This window comes from Rhinatrema bivittatum, chromosome 7 (assembly GCF_901001135.1).
Source record: "Rhinatrema bivittatum chromosome 7, aRhiBiv1.1, whole genome shotgun sequence".
Taxonomy (NCBI): Eukaryota; Metazoa; Chordata; class Amphibia; order Gymnophiona; family Rhinatrematidae; genus Rhinatrema; species Rhinatrema bivittatum.
Genome location: NC_042621.1, coordinates 253,530,319 through 253,549,168, shown reverse-complemented (window position 1 = coordinate 253,549,168; position 18,850 = coordinate 253,530,319). Strand labels below are relative to the sequence as shown.

The 18,850-nt window shown below is 42.5% G+C and overlaps 1 protein-coding gene across 1 annotated transcript in view; it reads right to left on the bottom strand.

Annotated features, from left to right (window-relative positions):
• The window catches only part of ADAM12 (ADAM metallopeptidase domain 12), a 968,421-nt gene that overhangs the window by 129,577 nt on the left and 819,994 nt on the right, over positions 1-18,850 (bottom strand). The window contains exons 14-16 of the mRNA XM_029610036.1: positions 17,308-17,503; positions 2,886-2,994; positions 2,564-2,762 (exon numbers count right to left, since the gene is read on the bottom strand). Coding sequence (XP_029465896.1) covers positions 2,564-2,762; positions 2,886-2,994; positions 17,308-17,503 — 504 coding nt within the window. The remainder of the gene's footprint in view (positions 1-2,563; positions 2,763-2,885; positions 2,995-17,307; positions 17,504-18,850) is intronic.

Here is an 18,850-nt window from a genome sequence, read left to right as displayed (position 1 = left end):
TGTTTCCCAATGGTAGGCCCACCTAGTAACTCGAGGTGGGGTTTAGGTAACAATGTAGGGGGTTAGAGGCCACTTTGACATTCTACGTGACACCTACAAACAGAACAGTGGTCTCTTGTGAAGATTTGATGGCCTTCGGAGTGAGGAAACGCACTCCAAGATGAGATTTGGGCAAGGTTCTCTCAACCTAGTTTGATGGACTCTCTACCTGGGTAACATCAAGCTAGGTTGAGAGAACCTTGCCCAAATCTCATCTTGGAGTGAGTTTCCTCATTCCAAAGGTCATCAAATCTTCATGAGACCACTGTTCTGTTCGTAGGTGTCACGTAGAATGTCAAAGTGGCCCCTAACCCCCTACACTGTTACCTAAACCCCACCTCGAGTTGCTTGGTAGGCCAACCATAGGGATACAAATACCTACCTCTGGGCCATGATATCATGGCCAGAGTGTGTCTCTGTCTCTCTCTCTCTGTCTCTGTCTCTCTCTCTCTCTCTCTCTCATTCAGCTGAAATAGGTCTTACAGGAGACATCGCAAAGGGCAATGAAACCTTACCACATCAAAGAGGTGTAGTTAAAATCAGTGTTACAGCTGTGCGATAGCTCTTTGCAGACAGGCTAACCCAGCCCACTCTCCACCCCTAACTCCTCCTAGTTTCTGAATTTGCATCGCACCATACGATATGGTGCTATTGCATGCATTAAACACATTTTCGCAAGCGGTAAGGGCCTACCGCATGCGTTAACGGAGCTTTTCGCATGCGATAAGCCCTTAACGCATGTGAAAACGCCTTATCGCATTTTGATAAATGACCCCCTAAATTACAATTACAACTAAATAAGCCTCCCATTCCAAAACAGCACTAAATGCCAGTACTCAAACAGTTACAACCCTATGAAAAGGTGACCCTGTTAACATTACACCAGGCCCTAAAACACCAATATACCTCCTGTTAGGAAAACAGAACAAACCAAGCATCTATAGATACCATAGAAACAACACATTAGCAGAATACTTAAACTCAATCACACATGCAGAACACAGACAAATCCTCACCAAATACAGAATAAAGTGACCATAAAGTATAAATGGAAAAGTGAAGACATAACTGAACTGGAAACTGCAACAAGTCAGACTTTGTATGTAGTGCACCAATGGAAAAACAGAAACATCACCATTCCTCAGAAAACATAAAAAAATAAACTCAATCATAATAGTTAAACCATACTAATGAAAATAATTAATATTTCAAAACAGTGGATGAATAGAATAACAAACTTTCTCCTCTCTCATACATGTTTATCTTCATGCTCACACAGACACACAAAAACGCTCTTTCAAAACTCACACACTCACAGACACACACACACGCACTGGCTGACTCCCTCTTTTTCAGGTGCACACGTCACTGGCTCTCTCTCTCTCAGGCACGCACACACACACATACTGACTCTCTCTTTCTCAGACACACACACACTGGCTCCCTCTTTCTCAGGCACATGTACGCTGGCTCCACACCCTCTCCTCCACACACACACACATGCTGCCTCCACTCCTCTTCTTTTCTTAGCTGAGTAGGATGGGATCTCTTGCCCCTGGGCACCATCTACAGCCTGGCACCCAGGAGCTTTGGCCCCCCCTCGCCATGCCACTGACATATGAACACACTTATGCTCGCTGACACACAATCAGACTCTCACACATGCATGCTTGCTGACATGCTCACACTCTCACTCACATATGCATGATCCCTCACTGGCTCACATACACATATTCATCAGCTCACTCACATAAGATAATAACATTTACTTACATTAGTAGCTAGGTGGGATCCAAGTAAGGTCCCCTGGAAAATAGGTCTGAATGGGCTGACTGTCTATGCTCTGGGGGGAGAGGAATGCAAAGCCCCAATTCTTTTTTTTTTTTTTTTGCTGTTTTTGGCTGTGGCCTGAAAATGAGGGGGGGCCAGACCAGCTGCACACAACATCAGTGTGAGGCCTCAAGACAGTGGCAGGAGGCCTTTTAGCTGCCTCCTGCCCAGAGAGGCAGTGCGGTTTTGAAGGCAGGTGGCGGCAGCAGTATTTCTTACCACTAAGGCTGAAGGGGGTGAGTCAGAGAACAGCAGAAACAGGCTGAGAGAGCTGCTGTTGTCACTGCAGACTGAATGGTGAGAGAGAATCCAAGAGAGCAAAAGGCCCAGAGCGCCACCGCCTCGGGGAAATAAAATAAATTAATAGTGAGCAGAGATTCTTAGGGGAGGCTCCTGTGGCGCCTTGTGTTGGGTTGCACCATCTCCACCACCAAGGGGGGTCCCTTCGACCAACACAAGACGTGACTGACTCGACCAGCCCATGAATGTTTTCTCCCTCAAGTCTGCTGTGCAGCAGCTGTTAAAAAGGTGAGCTTAGAGGGAACAGTGACCAGCGGTGCAAAGAAATTAGACTTACAGAAAGCAGAAAGAAAGGACACTGTAAAGAATAGGAATGCTCATTACTTATAGAGAATGTTTTTGGTTGGTTAGGATTTGCTGGTATTATTTTGCCCTCGGTACTGCTGAACCTTACTTTTCCATCTTCACACTTAGTTCCTGCCAGAACCAGTCCAGGATCAGGCATGTCGTCGCCCAGGTAAACATGGGTACCACGGCAAAGGATCTTGCCTCCTTCTTCCAGTGGGATATTAGTTTCTATGGAAACAGCATTGGTACCAATTACAGGTCGATGTGCTCCCCCTTGGCATTGAATTTTCCCACATTTTGCATCTCTGAAGAAAGAGGAAAAAAAAACCAAACCATATTTCAAAGCTCATAAAATTTTCAGTAACTTTGAAGGTGAAATCACATTAACAAGCTTTTTTTTTTTTTTTTTTTGCAAACTGATGGTCTACCTGCTTTCGCATTTAGCAAATGAACCTTTGGAGTCCTTGCCACAGTTGCCATAAGGATCACCAGCAGAGTTCACTTTTTCAAAGCAGATCCCAGGGGCAGGCTTAGCACCTGAAACAAAAGCAAATCAGTACTTTCATCAGAAGCTAAGGATCTTTTTTTTTTTTTTATAAGAACATAAGAACATAAGAAATTGCCATGCTGGGTCAGACCAAGGGTCCATCAAGCCCAGCATCCTGTTTCCAACAGAGGCCAAAACCAGGCCACAAGAAACTGGCAATTACCCAAACACTAAGAAGATCCCATGCTACTGATGCCAGTAATAGCAGTGGCTATTCCCTAAGTAAAATTGATTAATAGCCATTAATGGACTTCTCCTCCAAGAACTTATCCAAACCTATTTTGAACCCAGCTACACTAACTGCACTAATCATCACATCCTCTGGCAACAAATTCCAGAGCTTTATTGTGCATTGAGTGAAAAAGAATTTTTTCCGATTAGTCTTATAATTTTCTTCACTTTAGCAGAGTTTCTACTGAAGGTAAATGAGATCTGCATACTATATATTTTTTTGCTGTTTGCAGAAAACCCACAATAAAATATTTGTGCTCTTCTGGCATACTATTTTAATAATCGAATGCGCATGTTTCAATAGTTATTGACCATTTTGGGGTTCTGTTAATGGATGAACAATTCAAGCTTAGCTTTTCTTTAAGCTTTGAGCTGGTGCCTCTCTACTGCTTATGTACACCTCTGTTAGATGGAAGTATTAGAGAAGTGCCAAACAAGATCTGGCTACAAGAAAGCAGATGGATTGCTTGTTGGCTGCATCTCTTATTTAACATTTTCCCACACAGTTTCAGTGGGAAAGTATGGTTTAGAGAGAACCATTATGGAGTGATGAGTCACTTAGAAAAGTGGTGAGAAACAGCCTTATGAAGAACTTTTTAGGGTGCAAGGAAAGGAATATACTGCAAATCAGTCCGGGTGGGGTGCGGCCATTACAATGTGATGCATTTGCTAGGTCAGGCCTCTAACCCAACTCCTCCTAAGAGTGCGGAGGCCCAAGTTTTACTGGAAGAATTTTAACCTCAACCGAAGCATTTCTTCTTGAACTGCTGTGTCTGACAATGGATTCAGGCACTGACTTTTCTTATTTTGGGATGTTCTTTCAAAGTCCCCAGCCCTGCCTCCATCCCCTTACTTTCTAATTACAAGCTTGAGTGATGCCAGACTCCATCTAGTTCTGCAATCAGAACAGAAAACTGAAAGCTGTTGAAATGCTTGCAGGCAGAAGACCGTCCCACAGCATTAAATCCTTCATCCTCAGACAGAATGCAATATTGTGCACAGTCTAACTGCCAAATATCTCCAGATATTCTCAAGCACAAATAGAAATGTCGACATTTTAAAGGTTTAGTCAGGAATTAGGAACGCAAAATAAGTAGGCGTGTGATGTTTCCTTATGTGCCTAATATAGAAACTGAGTTCTCTAAAAATACATGTGCAATTTCATTATGTGCATAAAAACAGAGGTGTACTGGAGGGCTTTCTAGAGGCATGTTAAAATTTTGTGTGCATAACTTTGGGCTCCCCTTTTGCATAGCAACATGATTTTCAAAGCCAGTTTTATACATCTATCTTAGGATTGCAATGAGGTCGGTTATATGTGAGCCTGAAATTACAAATATAACTCTGTGGTTAGGTGCATTACTGAAAACTTACCATAGGGAAAGTAATTTTAAAAGGCATTTCTGTGAGTAAAACAGTGCATTACCCATGGAAATGGGGCTGCTTTAAAATTTCCTGCCTGATATGCAGGTAAACTTCCGTTTATGTCATGCATGCGTGTAAATTTATCCAGACTGAATGGAACTGTTCCTGGGGTGAAATCACATAAGTGCATATCCTGGGGAGGGATATGCACTTATGTGATTTTTTTTTTTTTTGTAATTTCCAAAGTATGCATGCAAATGGTAAATATTATTCTGTGCACATAAAAGCAGGTGCAACTGTGTACAATTAGTTTTGCTGGGATAATTTTCAAAGTGGACTTATGCACCTAAGTCCACTTTGAAATCTGGTGTATCTTCTGTGTATATTTTTCAGCTAATTTAGACAGGCTGTTATAAAATGACCCCCATAATGTATATAAAATGATTAGGGGGAGGAGGGGGCATATTTTGAGGAACATTTAAAATGTAGGCGAGAGAGAATCATTTCATTAAAAAGGCTAAGATCAAAGCATCAGTGTGCTATCTATATTTTGCTTTTTCGCAGTCAGAAACCCTCCTAATAGGATATCATTAACTGAGCCTCAAGCCAGTACTAGTAAGGGAAAAATGGGAGATCTTGGCAAATGTTTATGGTGGTTGCAAAGACTCTGTTTTAATACACTGAAAATTGATGACCTGTAATAAAGAGCACAGAGGAAGAATGTAAGAATGGCTGGCATCCTGGAGTGAAGGCCAAGAGCCTTCAAGCCTGCAAATGATTAGTAACAAGCTTGCTGGGTTCAAGATATGTCTCACATCTAATAGTATTAGAAAGACTCATGACATGCCTCCATTTTTCCATTAGGCAGATAATAAACCACAGGCAGTATTTATAAAACTACTGAAGCATCAAAGCTAAGTAACTATCCTGAGGAGAGCCAAAAAGTTAAATTCAATGCCATGCAAAGTCATTTCATGCTTTCTTCTCTACTTTCTCAGTGGAAAGGCACGATCTAATGTTAATTAATATTACAGTGAAATGTTAACAGGGAATCATGTCACAAAAGTATAGTTTTGCAACCTGAAGATACTTGGGTCGCAAGTGCTGAACAGGTTTACTATAATTTAGGACTGACTTTCCTACTTGGAATTAGGAAAACAGTTTCTAACAAATTAAAGTGGGTCACTGATGATAAAGATTGTAAAATCAAGGTCATTGAGCTGTCTATGGAAGATGGTGCTAGGTAATTTGGTTCATATTGCTTTGTTTCCATACCCACTGAAAATGTATTGTCTTTTTTTTTCGCTCTGCAGTTTCTTTTTGCTTCTTTGGTCTTCCAGTTTAATGGTATCTGGCTTCTGTTCAGCTATACTACTATGAACGTTCATTTCACCCCTTATTTTATATCTCTTTCCTACTCACTTAGCTCAGTTATTGCAGCTGCAGTCCACAGCTGGGGGCCACGTACTGCTTGTGGAACCCTGCAGTCGTGGGCCCTAAGACTAGCCACTTGATGTCAACGTTATACAATAACTGTGACTTCTGTCCCTACTCCCCAGGGTCTATGATCGCTGCCCAGGGAATGAAAGGAGGGGCCCAGTAGTTAGGGAAGCAGGCTGAGAACCAGGAAAGCCAGGTTCAGTGGGATTTGAACCTGGCTTTCCGGGTTCAAGTGCCATTGACACTCCTTGTGACCCTGGGCTAGTCATGTTACCCTCCATTGCCTCATGATCAAATGCAAGCCCTCTAGGGGTGGCGAAATACCTAGAGAACCTGAATATAACTCACCGTCATCTACCAATGAAAAGGAATGAGCTAAATAAAGATAAAAGTCTGAGCCATGAATCAAACCCATATCCTCCACACAGCACTTCTACAGGGCTTGCCATCAGTCTTTAACTTTGACCCATTTCATCCAGGGGCATAGTTACTGGGGGCCTTCAGGGGCCTGTGCCCCCTGACATGTGGCTCAGTCCCTCTCCCCTAGCAGCAGGATCATGTCGCATCTAAGACAGCCTTTAAAGGTGCAGCAGTTGGAGAGCCTGGAGCTACGGGAATCACTGTTAGTTCACGATACCCTGTCCTTTAAGAAAGATAACGTGAACAGGGAAACAATGGACACTGTCTTTGGGCTAGTCCTATAAAGATTTGAGGTTATCAAAGTCTTTCGCAGGTAATGATCTCCCATCCTCCCAGCATCTTACAACTTCAGGAATGCCCAACTTGTTGGAAGACTGTTTACATAATTGCTTTATAGCAGAGAGATTAATATTTGCATAAAGCAGCCAGGGCTTGGAGAGAGTGAAAAGACAGACAATATAGAGTGTAGCCAGAAATTAAAGGGTTTTGTAGGGCCTGCCATGAAGACCTATAGGATGGGGTAAGAGTTGGGGAAGGGATGGGGAGCTAGCAAAGTGCCCCCCAATGCTTACTTTGGGCCGTCTCATAAATTCAGTTCTGGCTACATCACTAGTTTCACCCATGTATCAATCTTCTTCACATTTTCTGCATTAAATAATCTATACTATATTAATAATGGTATCTTGCAGGGTTTCGTGGCATTTTCTTCTTTCTGATTTCTGTTTGAAGCTTGATTCTTAAATGCTTGCTGGAGGGTTAGAGCTGGAGCAGCAAAGGATATTTCTTTCCGTGATTCATCCTCCAGTAGTTGTAGTTATAGGTCTTTTCATGATATCTTTTCTTTTTTCTATCCCTGAGTTGAATGTTACTACAAGTAGTACCCACTCTGTGATTTTCTATTTTGTATTTCAGTGGGTTTTCCCTTGGGTAAAGATGCAGTTTTCATGGGCATGAGACCCTGCAAGCTACCACAAATGCAAGTTGTGCCAGAACATATCACCAGATCTAAGCAGCACATTTTATCACTAAGGGGATGGCGAAAACATTTGGAATTAATATGCTGGGGATCCAAAATGGCGACATGAGGTTGTCACTGCATGGTGTTCCCTAGCTAGTTCTGTGGCTGATGAAGTTTCCTTTGAATTTTCTTTCCCTGCTTACATGGGAAAGAAGCATAAGGGGAAGACCAGGACTTATCTGCTGGAAAAGTCTACCCCAGTGATGTTGCAGGCTATGCTTGAAGACTTTGTACAGTTTGTGGATGGACTTGAAGTAGGCATTTGCACCACTGCTGGGCTAAAAAAGGGCACAGCTGGCTGGCTGGAGCTATTGCTGAGCCCATCTGTTTGAGAGAACCCCCCCGCCTCCAGCACCAGGCCACTGATACCACTCTCACCACCAGGCTGGTCAGAAGTGCTGCATTCCGACATGCTGGTGTTCATCTGGTGCACCTGGCCGCTGTTCGCAGCAGAAGCATCTCCGCCTGGATTTGCAGCTGAGATGCCGCTATTAAGTCTGTACGCGGCACACTTGCTTTAGGCATGCACACCCCTTCTGGAGATTTAAAGGGCCAGTGGCAGGAAAAGCCTGACTGCACCCTCCGATTACATCACAGTTTGGCCCTATATGAAGCTGCTCCAGACTTTCCTCCAGTACCTTAGCAATAGGTTGTCTCGCTGGAGAAGTGCATTGCAACTGTGTTCTAGTTTCAGATTTGTGTTCCTGGTTCCTGTTCCTATCCTGCTGTGTATCTTCTGAGTTCCTGTGTACTGTTTCTGTTCCTGTTGGCAGTCCGGTCCATCTTGAGTACTTCTTCCAGTGTTTAGTCTTCCCTTGTCTGTCTTCAGTGTGTATGTGGCTTCTGTGACTCTCCATTTTCCTCCTCGTTCTCTGCCCCTTGGATTGGACTTCTGGTTTTATCTCGGAATGACTCTGACTCTGTCTTGGATTGGGTTTCTGGCTTGACCCTCAGACTGGACCTTGACACTTCCTGATCTCTGTCTGCCTCTGACTACTGCTTTCTCACTGTTTCTGCTTGTACTCTACCTGCCATTACCATTGCCTGGACCTCAACACTCTCCGAACTCTGCCTGCCTCCGACCACAGCCTGAACTAGACCCTGACCATCCACTTTCAGCCTGGATCGCTACCTGCCCGCCTTTGCTTCTTCCTCCATGGTGGCCTGCAATGACTCTAGCCCAACAGATCTTCATCTCCATAGAGGCACGCACCTAAGACCAGCCAGCACTCGAGGGCTCAACCTAAGGGGAATGTGGCCTGGTACTAGCGAAGCTCCAGTTGGGCCTCTGCTCTGGTCAGCTCCGCCCACTGATGGGTGGGGACCTGCGGGGCTCCTCCTTACAGGTAGCGCCAACTCCCCCTCAGCCTAAGGGTTCACATCCACAACAGCCATAAGAGCAGCAGTGTCTTGGGAACAGAACCGGCACTGACAGAAGACGAAGGAATGTAGGCAACTGGGTGGCTGGTGGGCATGAGAATCGCCTGGTAACATGCCTACCTGGTGCAAAGGTGGTAGACCTCATGCATCACCTAGATAGGATTTTAGACAGTGCTGGGGAGGAGCCGGCTGTCAAGGTACATGTGGGCACCGACATAGGAAAATGTGGGAGGGAGGTTCTGGAAGCCAAATCTAGGCTCTTAGGTAGAAAGCTTAAATCCAGAACATCCAGGGTAGCATTCTCTGAAAGGAAGAGGGATTCAGTTTTGTAAGGAACTGGGGAACCTTTTGGGGAAGGGGGAGTCTCTTCCGAAGGGATGGGCTCCACATTAATCAGGGTGGAACCAGACTGCTGGTGCTAACCTTTAAAAAGGAGATAGAGTAGCTTTTAAACGAGAACAAAGGGGAAAGCCGACAGTCGCTCAGCAGTGCATGGTTCGGAGGGAGGCATCTTCAAAGGATACTAATGATGCATTAGAATTAAGGCATCCCAACAGTGAGGTTCCGATAATAAGAAAAGTAGTCCAAGTGCCTGAACTAAAAACTCACCTGAGCTAAAAAATCCTAACTTATCTCTATTAATTAAAAAGCAGAATGAAAATACAAACAAAAAACAAATTTTGAAATGTTTATGCTATGCCAGAAGTCTAAGAAGTAAGATGGGAGAATTAGAATGTATAGCAGTGAATGATGACATAGACTTAATTGGCATCTCTGAGACATTTATTTATTTTTATTTATTTAACATTTTTCTATACCCAACTTCATGACAAGCTTCATATCAGGCCGGTTTACATCGAACTTAGGGGTTAACTGAACAAAACCATATAACAGGATGACATGGTGGAAGGAGGATAACCAATAGACAGTGCTATACCGGGGTACAAATTATATTGCAATGACAGAGAGGGGCACCCAAGAGGCAGTGTGGCGCTTTATGTCCAGGATAGCATAGAGTCCAGCAGGATAAACATCCTGCATGAGACTAAATGCACAATCAAATCTTATGGGTAGAAATCCCTTGTGTGTTGGGGAAGACTATAGTGATAGGAGTATACTACTGTCCACCTGGTCAAGATGGTGAGATGGACAGTGAAATGCTACGAGAAATTAGGGAAGCTAACCAAATTGGTAGTGCAGTAAAAATGGGAGATTTCAATTTCCCCAATATTGACTGGGTAAATGTATCATCGGGAAATGCTAGAGAAATAAAGTTCCTGGATGGAATAAATGACAGCTTTATGGAGCAATTGGTTCAGGAACCGACAAGATAGGGTGCAATTTTAGATCTAATTCTCAGTGGAGCACAGGATTTGGTGAGAGAGGTAACAGAGGTGGGGCCGCTTGGCACTAATGATCATAATATGATCAAATTTGAATTAATGACTGGAAGGGGGACAGTAAGCAAATCCACAGCTCTCGTGCTAAACTTTCAAAAGGGAAATTTTGATAAAATGAGAAAAATAGTTAGAAAAAAACTGAAAGGAGCAGCTACAAAGATAAAAAGTGTGCAAGAGGCGTGGTCATTGTTAAAAAATACCATCCTAGAAGTACCGTCCAGATGTATTCCACACATTAAGAAAGGTGGAAAGAAAGCAAAACAATCGCCGGCATGGTTAAAAGGTGAGGTGAAAGAAGATATTTTAGTCAAAAGATCTTCATTCAAAAATTGAAAGAAGGATCCAACAGAAGAAAATAGGAAAGTGCATAAGCATTGGCAAGTTAAATGTAAGACATTGATAAGACAGGCTAAGAGAGAATTTGAAAAGAAGTTGGCTGTAGAGGCAAAAACTCACAGCAAAAACTTTTTTAAATATATCCGAAGCAGAAAACCTGTGAGGGAGTCAGTTGGACCATTAGATGATCAAGGGGGTTAAACGGGCAATTAGAGAAGATAAGGCCATTGTGGAAAGATTAAATGATTTCTTTGCTTCAGTGTTTACTGAAGAAGATGTTGGGGAGATACTTGTATCAGAGAAGGTTTTCTTGGGTAATGATTCAGATGGACTGAACCAAATCACGGTGAACCTAGAAGATGTGGTAGGCCTGATTGACAAACTGAAGAGTAGTAAATCACCTGGACTGGATGGTATACACCCCAGGGTTCTGAAGGAACTAAAAAATGAAATTTCAGACCTATTAGTAAAAATTTGTAACCTATCATTAAAATCATCCATTGCACCTGAAGACTGGAGGGTGACTAATGTAACCCCAATATTTAAAAAGGGCTCCAGGGGTGATCCAGGAAACTACAGACCAGTTAGCCTGACTTCAGTGCCAGGAAAAATAGTGGAAAGTGTTCTGAATATCAAAATCACAGAACATATAGAAAGGCATGGTTTAATGGAACAAAGTCAGCATGGCTTTACACAAGGCAAGTCTTGCCTCACAAATCTGCTTCACTTTTTTGAAGGAGTTAATAAACATGTAGATAAAGGTGATCCGGTAGATATAGTATATTTGGATTTTCAGAAGGCATTTGACAAAGTTCCTCATGAGAGGCTTCTAGGAAAAGTCAAAAATCATGGGATAGATGGTGATGTCCTTTCATCAATTACAAACTGGCTAAAAGACAGGAAACAGAAAGTAGGATTAAATGGACAATTTTCTCAGTGGAAGGGAGTGGGCAGTGGAGTGCCTCAGGGATCTGTATTGGGACCCGTGCTTTTCAATATATTTATAAATGATTTGGAAAGAAATACGACAAGTGAGGTAATCAAATTTGCAGATGATACAAAATTTTTCAGGGTAGTTAAATCACAAGCAGATTGCGATAAATTGCAGGAAGACCTTCTGAGGCTGGAAAATTGGGCATCCAAATGGCAGATGAAATTTAATGTGGATAAGTGCAAGGTGATGCAGATAGGGAAAAATAACCCATGCTATAGTTACACAATGTTAGGTTCCATATTAGGAGCTACCACCCAAGAAAGAGATCTAGGCATCATAATGGATAATACATTGAAATCATCGGTTCAGTGTGCTGCGGCAATCAAAAAAGCAAACAGAATGTTGGGAATTATTAGAAAGGGAATGGTGAATAAAACGGAAAATGTCATAATGCCTCTGTATCGCTCCATGGTGAGACCGCACCTTGAATACTGTGTACAATTCTGGTTGCCGCATCTTAAAAAAAGATATTGTTGCGATGGAGAAGGTACAGAGAAGGGCGACCAAAATGATAAAGGGAATGGAACAGCTCCCCTATGAGGAAAGACTAAAGAGGTTAGGACTTTTCAGCTTGGAGAAGAGACTGCTGAGGGGGGATATGATAGAGGTGTTTAAAATCATGAGAGGTCTAGAACGGGTAGATGTGAATCGTTTTTTTAATCTTTCGAATAATAGAAAGACTAGGGGGCACTCAATGAAGTTAACATGTGGCACATTTAAAACTAATCGGCGAAAGTTCTTTTTCACTCAACGCACAATTAAACTCTGGAATTTATTGCCAGAGGATGTGGTTAGTGCAGTTAGTATAGCTGTGTTTAAAAAAGGATTGGATAAGTTCTTGGAGAAGTCCATTACCTGCTATTAATTAAGTTGACTTAGAAAATAGCCACTGCTATTACTAGCAACGGTAACATGGAATAGACTTAGTTTTTGGGTACTTGCCAGGTTCTTATGGCCTGGATTGGCCAGTGTTGGAAACAGGATGCTGGGCTTGATGGATCCTTGGTCTGACCCAGTATGGCATATTCTTATGTATATATATATATATATATATATAATATAAACATATACACAAAAACAAAGTTTAATATTTAAAATTATAATATTCAATTATATGATATTACACGATTGTTCTGGGAACAATTATGGTCGGCACATAATTTAATTATCAAAATCTCAGGGGTGGCCTATGGGCCTATAAGAAGGCAATGCTCCAAAACCAACTTGCCTCAGCAACAGGTCCAGCTACACTTATGTAATGCATGTTGCTTCCCAGCATCCCTATCTTCTTCCAGCATCCTTGTCTTCAGTTCTTCGTCCAGTTGCTCCTAGTATCTTCAGCCTTCATCCCCTTCCACAATGTCTGCCTGTTTTTCTCCCTGCCTGCCTGCCCCGTCAATCTATCCTTTTATTCCTCTCGGATGGATACCAGATTTGACTTCGGCCTGATCTCGGATATGCCTGATCGTTGCCTGCCTCTGACCATCACCTGATCTTGCATACGCCTGACCGCTGCCTGGATCTCAGATATGCCTAACTGCTGCCTGCCTCTGATCATTACCTGGTCCTCAGACTCGCTTGACTTCCGCCTGCCTACGACCCAAGCTAACCACGAACCTCCACTTCTGCCTCCAGCAGAGACCCCCACCTAAGACCTGCCAGCCACGGCACCCAAAGGCTCAACCTGAGGGGAACAAGAGCTGGTACAGACAAAGGTCCTGCTGGGTCTCTGCTTCACCCAGGTCCACCTGCCGATGGTGGGAACCTGTGAGTAAGGAAACGTAATGCTCTTTATATCATGCTTCAGCAGTTTCTATTAAGCGAGGCTATGTTCTCAACAGAACAGGGGAAAATTATTGGAGACTCAGCTGAAGTTACTGAAAAACTTTCTTGCTTTCTCTGACATGTTAGTTTCCAGAGTAATATGATCACATGTATACAAAAAACTGTGCCAAAAGATCATTCTATAATGGGCAGTGATTTTAGGTTCCAGATTTTAGTCCACCTGTACAAATCTGAGACAAATAAACATTCAGGGCTGGTCACAGATACGTCTGGCCAAAACATGAAACTGGCCCAGGCTCCAGTGACATAAGAACATAAGGACATGCCATAGTGGGTCAGATCAAGGGTCCATCTAGCCCAGCATCCTGTTTCCAACAGTGGCCAATCCAGGCCATAAGAACCTGGCAAGTCCCCTCGCCTGTTTTCCTAAAGAGAATTACTAGTGTGCTTCCCAGATCTGGACACCATGATAACTGTATTGAGAATTTAGACATAATAATGCAGAAAGAAAAAGAAGACAACAAGAATAACTCTATCTTTACTTCATCACAAACATATCAGTATTAGTTTATAGGAACTGGATGTGTATTGTACATGATTTAGCACTATGACCTCCTGTGAAAATTCTTCTACAGAAAATGCTGCTAAGAGGGTTATCGTGATTCAGCTGCTCGACCTCTACTTAGAAATTATTACGCTAATGGCAATTTCAGAAGATGTGATTTAGCAACTACTTTTACCATTAAGAAAGTCTAAAAAATAAGCTTTATTTTTATTCTGAAAGGCTCTTGCTTTTTCACAATCTGTACAATAGAACTAAGATGTCATTGAAGAATGAAAAGAATATAACAAAGATAAAGTAATAAAATAACAGAGGTCAATATTAAAAGCCATTTAGACAGACAACTCACAGGTTATCTTTCTAAATGGCAAGTTTTTGAATGCTGAGCCACTTGTCTGGCTTGATTTTAGCAGATAAATCTAGCCAGATAAGGAAGAAGTATTCAGTGGCCATTTAGGAGAAGAGTTATGTTATCCAGCTAACTTAGCCGATTTTTCAATATAACCAGCTAAGGCCCAGAGCCACTATGCCAAAATGTTTTTTCACGGGAGGGGTCCTTCTATCGTGAGAGGGGTGTTGTCATGATAGTGTGGCCCCTCCTCCAAAAAACATTGCGGTTTTATGGCAGGTTCTTTTCTCTCATGACCAAATACTGTGGGGCAAAGCAGGCCTAGTGAACCAACCTTTAACACGATGGCAGTCCCAACCTCAAGGGACTACCATAGCCTTAAAGGGCCACTAACCCCCCCAACAAATGTTGTAGTCACACGGGGAGGTTGAGTGGGGGTCAGTGCCAACCCCCAGCTCAACCCAGAGCTGCCTCTTGAGATGGTCCCAACTTCCTGAAAGTGCGAAAATACAAAAACAAACTTGCATAGCAATGGCCTAGTCCTCCCCCCCCCCCAAAGGATCAATGAAAGACATTGATGGCCCCCAGCCCCCAACCCCCTCCCTCAAGTCCAACAATTAAAATTAGGGTCCTGGTCCCAGCCCCCCAAGTCAACAATAACAATTAGGATCCCGGCCCCCAACACTCTCCCACCCCCCAAAAAAGGTCTACATCCTGAAAAGAGGGTCACATGGCTAGGGCAAGGTCAGGGTGCACCCCAGCTCCAATGCAGGACCCTCTATAAATTGTAAAGATTCAGAGGATGCTGGATGAGGGTTGGGGGGGGGGGGGGGGGGATGGGAGTGAGGGCCTGGACTCTCTTTTTGGGATTTTTCTCAGAAGGGTGGGGACTGTCAAGTGCCAGGATCCTAATTATTATTGACTTGGAGGTGGGGAGGGGGGGACCGGGTCACTAATTTTAATTGTTGGACTTGGGAAAGAGGATTTGGGGCCTGGGCCATCAATGTCTTTTATTGAAGCTTTGGGTGGGACTGCGGGGGGTGGGGGGGGGGGGGCTGGGCTGTCTCCACGCAGGCTTATTTTTGTATTTTTTTCATGTTTGGGTAGTCAAGGCCGCTTTGCATGCTGGCTCCGGTTTGAGCTGGGGGATCAGCCCTGATCCCTACTCAATCTCCCTGTTTGGCTGCCCGCCTTCTTTTTTTTTTAAAGACGGCTCTTTAAATGTGAGGCAGGAGCCTTGAAACCCGTCTCACATTTACCACTTTTCAAAAAGGTATTGACTGCCTTCTCAGTCGGCCACGATAAAATATTTGCACAAGATTGCTTAATGTTGACATTCTTTGCATGTATTAGGGGCGTGTACATGGGTGGGAATATGCAAAATATGTTGGATATTGTGCGATATCGCTGCGATGGTGCTGTATTGCACGATATATGCTGTTTAATGTGCATTAGAGCACGATCACAGCTTGATGCATCTCCCAGTAAGTTAGCCAGGTAACGTTAAACCTGTTCCCAGTGCTTTAAGTGTAAACTGTGGGTAGTTTACACTTCCAGCACTGCTTCTGACAGAAGTAATGCTGAAGAGCTGTGAGCAGGTACCATGCTCCTGGGAGGAATTTTTTTTTTAGTTATTGACGGGGGCAGAGGGAGGAAGGAGGGTCTGATGGGGTGGGGTTGGGGTTCTTTGCTTTATGCCCATCACCTTTCCCCTTGCTCTTAAGGAAATGAAGGATGAGTTGCTTCAGTCCTGCAGCCTTTCAACCCTATTCTATTCCTGTCATAGAATATGCAAACAACAGATAAGGAACCTTGAGCTTATCTAATCTGACTAACCTTAGTCTTGCTGCAATATCACAGGCTCCAGCTGATCTCTGGCTTTGCTCCTTACCCCCTCACCCACCAGAGATCCTCCATTCTTATTTCATGCCTCCCTTCTCAAAATCTCTCCTAAATTCCGTTATCATATTTTTTTCTCCCCTCTTTTCTTATTTATTTTATTTATTTAGAGCTTTTCTATACCGACGTTCATGTAGCATATCTCATCGGTTTACACAGAATTCGGGTTACTTAACGCAGAAGCAGAAAGCACAGTTGCAATAAACTAGGAAGGTGGAAGGAGCAAGAGAGAGGTAGAGATAAGAGGGGTACCAGAAAGGGGTAGATGGTGAAAGGGTCTGGTGGTTTCATAGTACATCGGTTTCATAATACCGAGGAATTTATACAGTTTATAGTACATTGGTTTCATCATACAGAGGAATTTATACAGTGCTATTATAACAAACAGGGTTATGTACAAGGTTGAAACATCAGATTAAACCTCACCTCTCATGCAACCACTTTCTAGCCCAGCCAACCCCTTTGGGGTTCATGCATAAACTGCTTAGTTTATCAGCCTCTTAGGATGGTATGAAATGCTTTTCTAAAATCTAAGTATATCACATCCTGTGCTAACCTCTCATCTAATTCTTAAGTCTCTCAATCAAAGAAATTGATCAGATTTGTTTGACCTCATTTCCTTTTGGTAAAGCCATGCTGCCTTGGATTCTGAGACCCATTTGATTTGATCTATCACTGAGTTCATTTTAACTGGCCTGTAGTTATCAGCATCCTCCCTATTTTCAAGAAACTTAAACAAGTGACTGAAACATTTTCTGACACTGAAGGCTGTGAGGCCTTCTATTGGACTAACATAAGAATTATCCAAAGAAGACGATATAGGTCAGCTTTTAAGATGATGTTCCATTTATGAGATCTGAAAAAGGGAATTTGTAGCTTTGAAAGCTCAGGTGCATCTATAGGTAATTCTTCTGTTGGACCAATAGTGGGTATCACAACTTGATAAAATCCTATCTTCTCCAGGAGGGCACCATGCTTTCTACATTACAATATGCATTATGCCTTTGACTTTGTTCACATAATCCTGATCAGACATATGGGAGTCCTAGATATATGCTTTCCTAAGCGAAGGATCTACAGACCCATGAAATGTTGGTTCTCATGATTCTGGACATGAAACTCACCTTGTCCCCAAAGAGTGATACATTGTTGTTCATGGGTTTGACATATGCCATTGTAGCAGTAACCGTTAATATTATAGCAAGCATGACCATCATGCAGGTAAACATTAGCTGGACAGTGAGGGCTGGATCCAGTGCAGAATTCAGGGAGATCACAGAAATTACTCGTCTCCCTGCAAGGGGTCCCAGCTGGCTTCAACTGAAAGAGAAAATAACATTACTGTTGTTCTGGTGAATATCACTGCATATTAAGGAACCTGCAGCGTAATGCAAAATACTGTATACTGCCTGGTGAGGCTAATGGATATATTCACAGACATCTTACATCTCAGACTTGATTGACTAGAATAACTGCCTCAGCCTGTGTTATATACCCTGAAGGTGAGGCCAAGAAATGACAACAAGCCGTGGTCTTCTGATACAGCCTGCATGGGAAAAGTCCTAATACTGTTATTAGAATACATAAGTAACTAGACTATTTATTTCATATAGATTCAAATTCTTTATGTTGGTTCACAAAGCAAGATTGCTTACCTGTAACTATTTATTTATTTGAAATTCTACCTATAACTCCAAAATGAGCCACAAAGTGGACAGCAGGATAAACAATCATGTGTGTGAGAGACAGCATCTGATCGCGCTAGCACGGATCATCACTCCAAGAATTCTATAAATGCCTGGAAAGACCGGTGAGTGGCAAAGTTACCCAGATACATTTATCTAGATAACTTTAGCTGAGTATATTCAGTGGGAGACTTATTCCACCGAACATACTGGTTAACTTTAAATGGGCAACTTGCCGCTCCCCGGCCTATTGAATATGGACCCCTTATATATATATATATATATATACCAACAAATTTCCCAACAAGTTCTTGTTAGGATATAAAGCACTGTTGTAACATGTAAATAAAATATTTCAAAGGATATGGCTATTTTTAATCCTATAAAAATTTATTTATGATTACAAACAAATGTATGTTTTACAAATTATGAGGTACAATTGACTAAAAACCTCACCACAAACCTTAATATTTATAAACCCTCCATCCTATTCTAGTATAACCCTCAAGCTGACCCTGATTAGTTAAATAATCCCCCCTCTGTCATTGACGTTAAAGCAGATCAATGGAAAAGATACACCACTTAGTACTTCAACTATCTTCAATGTTGTATCTTCAATCACATTCCTTAATAAACTTCAATCGACTACTAGTGGTGTATGTCCTTTAGATGTCATTACATCCCATCCCGACAAGGTCCTCGTTTCGCCAAGATTGGCTTCTTCAGGGGAATACTTTAATTATGGCCAAAACGTCAATGGAAACACATGACTTTCATCATTTATATCTGAAACATAAAACTCATGTAAGGTCAAAACTACACTTACCCTCTAATCCCTAAATACTTATTAATTAATCACATACATCCCCATAATAATACCCCTCCCCCCTATCAACCTTTCCATACATAATAGAACTTCAATTAAATAAATTTTACCATTAAGAATTCAAGAAAGCATTACCCTAATACCCCCTCCTACCTG